Here is a 5,876-nt window from a genome sequence, read left to right on the forward strand (position 1 = left end):
CAGTGTGCCCCCCCGCGCGGTGCCCCCCCCGCCGCGGCGCCCGCTCGGGCTCGGGGGGACCCGCAGGGCCGCGGCGCCCTCATGGCCCCCCCGGCGCCGCAGGGACGGGCGGCCCTCGGCCCGCATGGTGCTGCTCAAGGGCGTCGCGCACGACGGCTTCCGCTTCTTCACCAACTACGAGAGCCGCAAGGGGAAGGAGCTGGTGAGTGGGGGGGCCCCGGCGCCCCGCGCGGCCCCGGCCCCGCTCACGGCCCCCGTTTCGCCCCGCGCCAGGACTCCAACCCCTTCGCCTCGGCCGTCTTCTACTGGGAGCCCCTCAGCCGGCAGGTTTGTAGSCGCCCCGGTGGCCCGGGCGGGGGGAGCTCGGCGGGGACGTGACGGGGCCCCCCGCGCGGTTTTGGGTTCCCTGCCTTCACGCGGGGGCTTTGGGCGCTCGAGGGCTCCTGGCTGCGTTTTCCCAGGGCTCTAACAGGGAACAGGGAYGGGACAGGGGCAGGGACATGGCAGGGGCAGGGACAGCCTGGGGAACGTCCCCGTTCGTGGAGCGAGGGCCAGGGCGGCGGGCGGCGCAGCCGGTGGGAGCCGTGCGCCCGTGCCCGCGCAGGTGCGCGTCGAGGGCTCCGTGCGGCGCCTCTCGGAGCAGGAATCCGAGCAGTACTTCCACTCGCGCCCCAAGAGCAGCCARATCGGCGCCGTCGTCAGCCGGCAAAGCACCGTCATTCCGGACCGGGAGGTGAGGGGCGGCGGGAGGGGGGCCCCGGTGCCCTCCCTGCCCTGCTGCTGCCCCAGCGCTTCCCCACGTGCCCCTTTTCCCCCGCAGTATTTAATGAAGAGGCACGCGGAGCTGGAGGAGCAGTACAAGGAGACAGTGGTGCCGAAGCCGGCGTACTGGTGAGTCGCGGCCCGGCCTCGGAGTCATTTCTGCTGGGAAAAGACCCTCAAGATCGAGTTCAACCGTCACCCTCCAGCACCAAGGCTGTTAAACCGGGTCCCTGAGCTCGTCCACACGGCTCCTGAGCACTACCGGGGGCAGCGGCTCCAGCACTGCCTGCGCAGCCTCTTCCAGTGCTTGACCCCTTTCCATGGGGAAGTGTTTCCCAACGGCTAACCCAGAGCTCCCCCATCGGCGTCACGGCTGTCTATAGGGGCTGAGTCTCTGCAGACGCAGAGTGTCCCGGTGGCCGGGAGAGGCCGGCACTGCCGCTCCCGGCGCCGGCGGACCGGCCCTCGGGGGCTCTGCAGCCGCCCGTGCCTCCCTCGCAGGGGCGGCTACGTCCTGCAGCCGGACGTCGTGGAGTTCTGGCAGGGCCAGACCAACCGCCTGCACGACCGCATCGTCTTCCGGCGCGTGCGGGACGCCTCGGCGCCCCTGGGACACATGACGCACCGCGGAGAGGGGCCCTGGGTGTTCGAGCGGCTCTCGCCGTGAGGCCGCGCGGCGCCGGGAGCCTCGGCCGTGCCAGCGCTGCCGGCACGTGCCGCCGCATGCCCGCCCAAACCGCCGGGTCCGGCCCCGCTGCCGGCGTCTCCCTCCGCGTCTCCCTGAGGTGGGTGCCCACCGGGCAGCACGAGGGGCAAGCGTTCCCCGTGCGCCTGGCAGCTAATTCATCATGTTGATCATCGTGGCAGTATCGTGAGAGACCCCRGAAAACCTTGTCGTGCCCTGCTGCTAGGACTGTTTTTAGCTCGAATCATGCAATTTGCTCGTTCTGCACCGTAACGTGTGTGGTTGTGACTCCGATGTCCCTGCGGGCGCTCGCGGCGGCCGCGCGTGTCACCGCGGGGCRCCTGTCCCTGCTGGGGCCCTGGGGCCCGCGGCAGCCCCGTGCCCGCGCGCGGCTCCCAGTCCTCCCGGGCCACGTGTGCAGCCTTGCTGGGAATAAAGTCCCAGGGCTCCGCGTTCCGGCAGAGGGAGCCGGCTGCCCGCGCCGCTGCCGGATGGGAATCCAGCCGGTCAGACCCCGGCAGAGGGAGCTGGCGGCCCCGGAGCCGCTGGCTGCGTTTCCCGGCTCTCTTGGGCCGCGTCCCAGTGAAACCGGCCCTGATAACCTTTGTCCTCCCGCCGCTCCGTGCACATGTTTACCCTCTCGCTCGTTTGCTCCTGGGATTGCAGGATTACRCTGCAGCTTTCACTGCCTGCAGGCGGGTCCGGCCGTTCCCAGCCCGGGCACAGAGGGTCCCYGGGGCCACGCGACTCCCGCGGAATCAGCCCGGGTTTCCCGGGGCCCGGGGCTCTCCTCCACGGGGACCGGTGGGCACGAAGCGGGAGCTTCCCTGGGCTGGATCCGCACAGAGCAGCCGGTAGCGTCTGAGCCCCTGCCCGGGAGCCCGGCCTGTGCCCCGTCCCCGCGGCGCCTTCCCGAGGCGGCTCCCTGGCTCCGGAGCGGTGGCCTTGCCYGTCACGCTGCCCCAGCGCTCGCTCCGTGAGACCGGACTGGGGACGTGGGGACACCGGGAGGCGTCAGGTTGACGTTATCCCTGAAGCCCCTTGGCTTTGGGAGCGCGGCCAGAGCCCCGCTGGCACCGTGAGGGGCGTCCAGGAGCAGCCTGGCACCTGCTGCGCTTCCCGCGGGCCCCGGGCGCTCGGCTTCCTCCTCCTCCTCTCCCCGTTCCTGCTTCCCTCTCGGGCAGGAACAGTCCACATTGCCGGCGCGGGACAAAGAGCGCCCTGTGAGGCCGCCGTGTTTGGAGAGCAAACAGGCGCGGGCTGCCGGGAAGCCGAGGGGCTGAGCCGGCGCCCGCGCCGCAGCCCTGGGCACGACCCGGCCTSGAGCAGAGCGGCCAAGGCGCTGCCTTTTCTCTTGGCTCCGGCTCCAGCCTCACCCCGTTGGCGCTGTCCCCGGGGAGCCGCGGGGCTGGCCCGGGCCGCGGTGCCGCTGGCAGCCGCCTCCCGTCCCCGCCTGTCCCTGCGGCCGCTCCGGGAGGAGCCGGAGGGCCCAGGCGGGCGCAGGGATGTGCGTGTGSTGCCACCGGGGCTCCGGGTCCCCTTGTGCTCCGGCCCCAAGCCCTTGGCCGGAGCGGCTCCCGTTCTGCACATCCCGCAACGGGAGAGAAACCAGTTGTCACCGGTGCTGCGGTGAYGGCCCCGAGCGGCCCAGGCCTTGGCGCTGGAGCCGGCGCCGCTTGCTGCGTCCCCGCCAGCCCGGGGGCTCGGCACGGGGACGGGAACGGGGCTGGGATTGCTCCGTGTCCCCCGTGTCTGTGCCGTGCCCGGGGCGCGTGGCCGAGCAGACAGGAGCTCCCTCGGTTCCCAGAGCTGCTTTATTAACGAAGAGCAGGAGCGAGAGCCCAGGCTCCCAGGACACCCCCTGCAGCRGGCGCTGCTGCGGGCGCGCTCCGGGCCGCGTCCGTCCCCGCTGCCGCACAGAGGGAGCAGCCCATTCCCGCTGGGAGCCGCTGACAGGTGGGAATTGCGGGCGCCTCCCGGAAGAGCGGAGCCCGCTGAGGCGGCCGGAGCGGCGCGGTGCCCGCCGGCAGCCGCCGGCCGCCGTTATTTCCTCAAGGAGGGGGAGACGGCGCTTGGGGCAGCGCCGGCCCTGGGGCGTCTCCRGGGAAGGGGCTGAATTCACAGGTGCAAAGATCAGTGCAAGGAGCCGCGGGCCGGGCGGCTCCGCGGCGGCCGCTCCAGCGCTCGCCGTGCCCGGGGGCAGAGGGGTTTCCGCAGGGTCCCCCCTCCGCAGGACAGGAACCGGGGCCGTGCTGTCGGGGGGCACGTGGACCCCGCGGGTGCCACCCGGTTCTGCCCCCGGCTCCTCATTCCCAGCCCGGGGATTCCCTGCTCCAYGAGAGCCCGCGTCCGTGCGCCCTTGTGCTGCGAGCCCACAGCGATCACCCTGCGGGGCCGAGGTTAAATCAGATGATTATTTCCTTAGATAACCCCAATCCGAGTCCTTCTTGCCGTTGGGGTGGYGCCTGCGAGCCGCGCGGTCCGTCGCCCGCAGCCGGGACTGAGCGGAGCTGGGGCGGGAGCGGCGCCGCGGCCCCGTCCTGCGGCTCCGGCCCCTTCCGCAGCCCCGCCGCCTCATTTCTCCTCCCGCTCGCCGGCGCCGCAGAGGTTGGGGTTCTCGGCCAGCGTCACCCGCACTTTCTTCTTCTCCTTGAAGCGGCCCGAGTTGGACACCTTGACGTGTTTGCCCTTGCTGCTCTTATCCACGATCTTCTCGAGGCGGGCGGCGAAGCCGGGCGGCTCGGCGCCCTCGGCGCCCTCGTGGCCCTCGCTGCCGTGCGTGTCCGGGCTCTCGTACAGCACCTTGGGCATGGACTTGCGCTTCCGCAGGAAGGTGAGCCTCCACCAGCCCTGGTTCTCCGCCATGGCCCGCGCCGCAGCCTGCCGGGAGGGCGCGGGGTGAGCAGGGTGCCTCGCGGGCACCGGGGCGCAGGGAAGGCGACGCTCTGATCCCGGGGGGCCCGGGAAGCTGCTGCCGCCGCAGGGAGRGGAGGCGAGGGAAAGGGAAGGGGTGCCCGTGTTGCCGGGAGCGCCCTGGCAGCGGGAAAGGGCTCGGTGCCCGGCRTGGCCCCGGGGCAGGGACGGGGAGCGGCTCCCGGGCGCTCGAGTTAAACATTTCCCCGGAGCCRGGAGGGGATTCCCGGCGCTCCCGCCAAGCCCAACCAGCGGAGCCCCTCTCCGTGTTCCCCGCTGCTCCCCGGGGCCGCGGCAGCCCCGCTCCCGCCGGGAGCCCTCGGCACCGGGACACCGGGGCGCCGTGTGGCTTCAGCCCCAGCCCAGCCCCTTCGGCTGCGGCTCAGTGAGGGGGGAAGCGGCTAAGGGCGCCCGCAGGACCCCCGCCCGCCCGGCCGGGCCCGGGCAGCCCCGGGGCCCCCGCGGGGGCGTCGCGGCCGCCCGGTACCTGTGGCTGCCCCGCGCTGCGAGTCAAGGTGAAGGGCGGCCGGGGCCGCCGCCTGCGCGGCCGGGGGGGCCGGGCCAGGGCAGCGCTGAATATTCATGACCGGGAGCGGGGCGGGGGGGCAGAGCCGAGAGCCGGCGGCCCGGGGCAGCCCCGGCCCGCACCGGGCTGGGTGCCCCCCCCAACGGCGGCACCTGCCGTGGGGCGGGGGGCAGCACGGAGGGCACCGGCTGCTTCCGCGCCGGTTCCGCTCCTCCCGCTTCGCCCTTTGTCCCAGCGCCGGGTCCCATCACCGGGCCGGGCCCCGCGGGCTCCGCCGGGCCGGGCCGGGCCGGGCCGGGCCGGGCCGGACCGGGGCGGGGCGGGGCGGGGCGGGGGCGGGGGGGGTCCCGCGGGCACCGGCCCCAGCTCCGGTTGTTCCCGCCCTGCCGGGGCAGGCGCCACCGGGAGGGGGCGGGGCGTGCTCGGGGGGGCGGGGCCCGGTGCGGCGCGTGACGCCCGTGCCACGTGCCGGGCGCGCCGCCGAGCTCCCGGGATCCCGCGCTGCGCATGCGCCTCTCGCCGGCTTTCATTCTGATTGGATGATCCCTCTCTTTCCCGGACTCCTCGCAGCCAATCGGAGCGCTGGCACGTGGCTTTGTTTCTTCCGCCCTCGCCCCCCCTCCCCCGCGCTCAAATCGCCTCGCTTCTCGCTGATTGGCGGCGGCGGGGGATCGAGACGCGCTCCGATTGGCCGGAAGGCGGCAGGAGCGCGCAGGGATTGGTGGTGAGCGCTGGCGGAGGCGGGGCTCGGGCACGGCGGCTCGGCCGGGCGGAAGCGGAGCGGGCAGCGGGGCGTCATGCAGGTGGGGAGACGAGACCGGTCACCGGGGCGGGGGGAGAGGCCCGGCCCGGGGGAGGGGGAGGCCCGGTCCGGGGCCCTGGGCCGATGCCGGGGGGCCGGAAGCGGGACCAGCCCCGGTCCGCGCCGGTGGGCGCCGCCTCGGCGCGCTCCCGACGCCGCCGCTGCCGCCGCAGGCCGCTCAGCACCTG

At 74.2% G+C, this 5,876-nt stretch overlaps 3 protein-coding genes across 3 annotated transcripts in view; 2 read left to right on the forward strand and 1 right to left on the reverse strand.

Moving 5' to 3' along the window:
- PNPO (pyridoxamine 5'-phosphate oxidase) overlaps positions 1-1,429 on the forward strand; it is a 3,076-nt gene extending 1,647 nt beyond the window's left edge. The window contains exons 2-6 of the mRNA XM_026054389.1: positions 103-202; positions 274-327; positions 605-733; positions 821-891; positions 1,264-1,429. Coding sequence (XP_025910174.1) covers positions 103-202; positions 274-327; positions 605-733; positions 821-891; positions 1,264-1,429 — 520 coding nt within the window. The remainder of the gene's footprint in view (positions 1-102; positions 203-273; positions 328-604; positions 734-820; positions 892-1,263) is intronic.
- Positions 1,430-4,009: 2,580 nt separating this feature from the next.
- Positions 4,010-4,312, reverse strand: PRR15L (proline rich 15 like). Its single transcript, XM_026054390.1, has one exon. It carries the CDS (start codon positions 4,310-4,312, stop codon positions 4,022-4,024), a length of 291 nt encoding a protein of 96 aa, XP_025910175.1. The 3' UTR covers positions 4,010-4,021.
- Positions 4,311-5,876, forward strand: part of CDK5RAP3 (CDK5 regulatory subunit associated protein 3) — a 5,611-nt gene continuing 4,045 nt past the window's right edge. Inside the window, exon 1 of the mRNA XM_026054391.1 lies at positions 4,311-4,338. Within this exon, the coding sequence (XP_025910176.1) occupies positions 4,311-4,338 (28 nt within the window). The remainder of the gene's footprint in view (positions 4,339-5,876) is intronic.

This window comes from Nothoprocta perdicaria, unplaced genomic scaffold, assembly GCF_003342845.1.
Source record: "Nothoprocta perdicaria isolate Ctin4 unplaced genomic scaffold, notPer1 scaffold_121, whole genome shotgun sequence".
Lineage (NCBI taxonomy): Eukaryota > Metazoa > Chordata > Aves > Tinamiformes > Tinamidae > Nothoprocta > Nothoprocta perdicaria.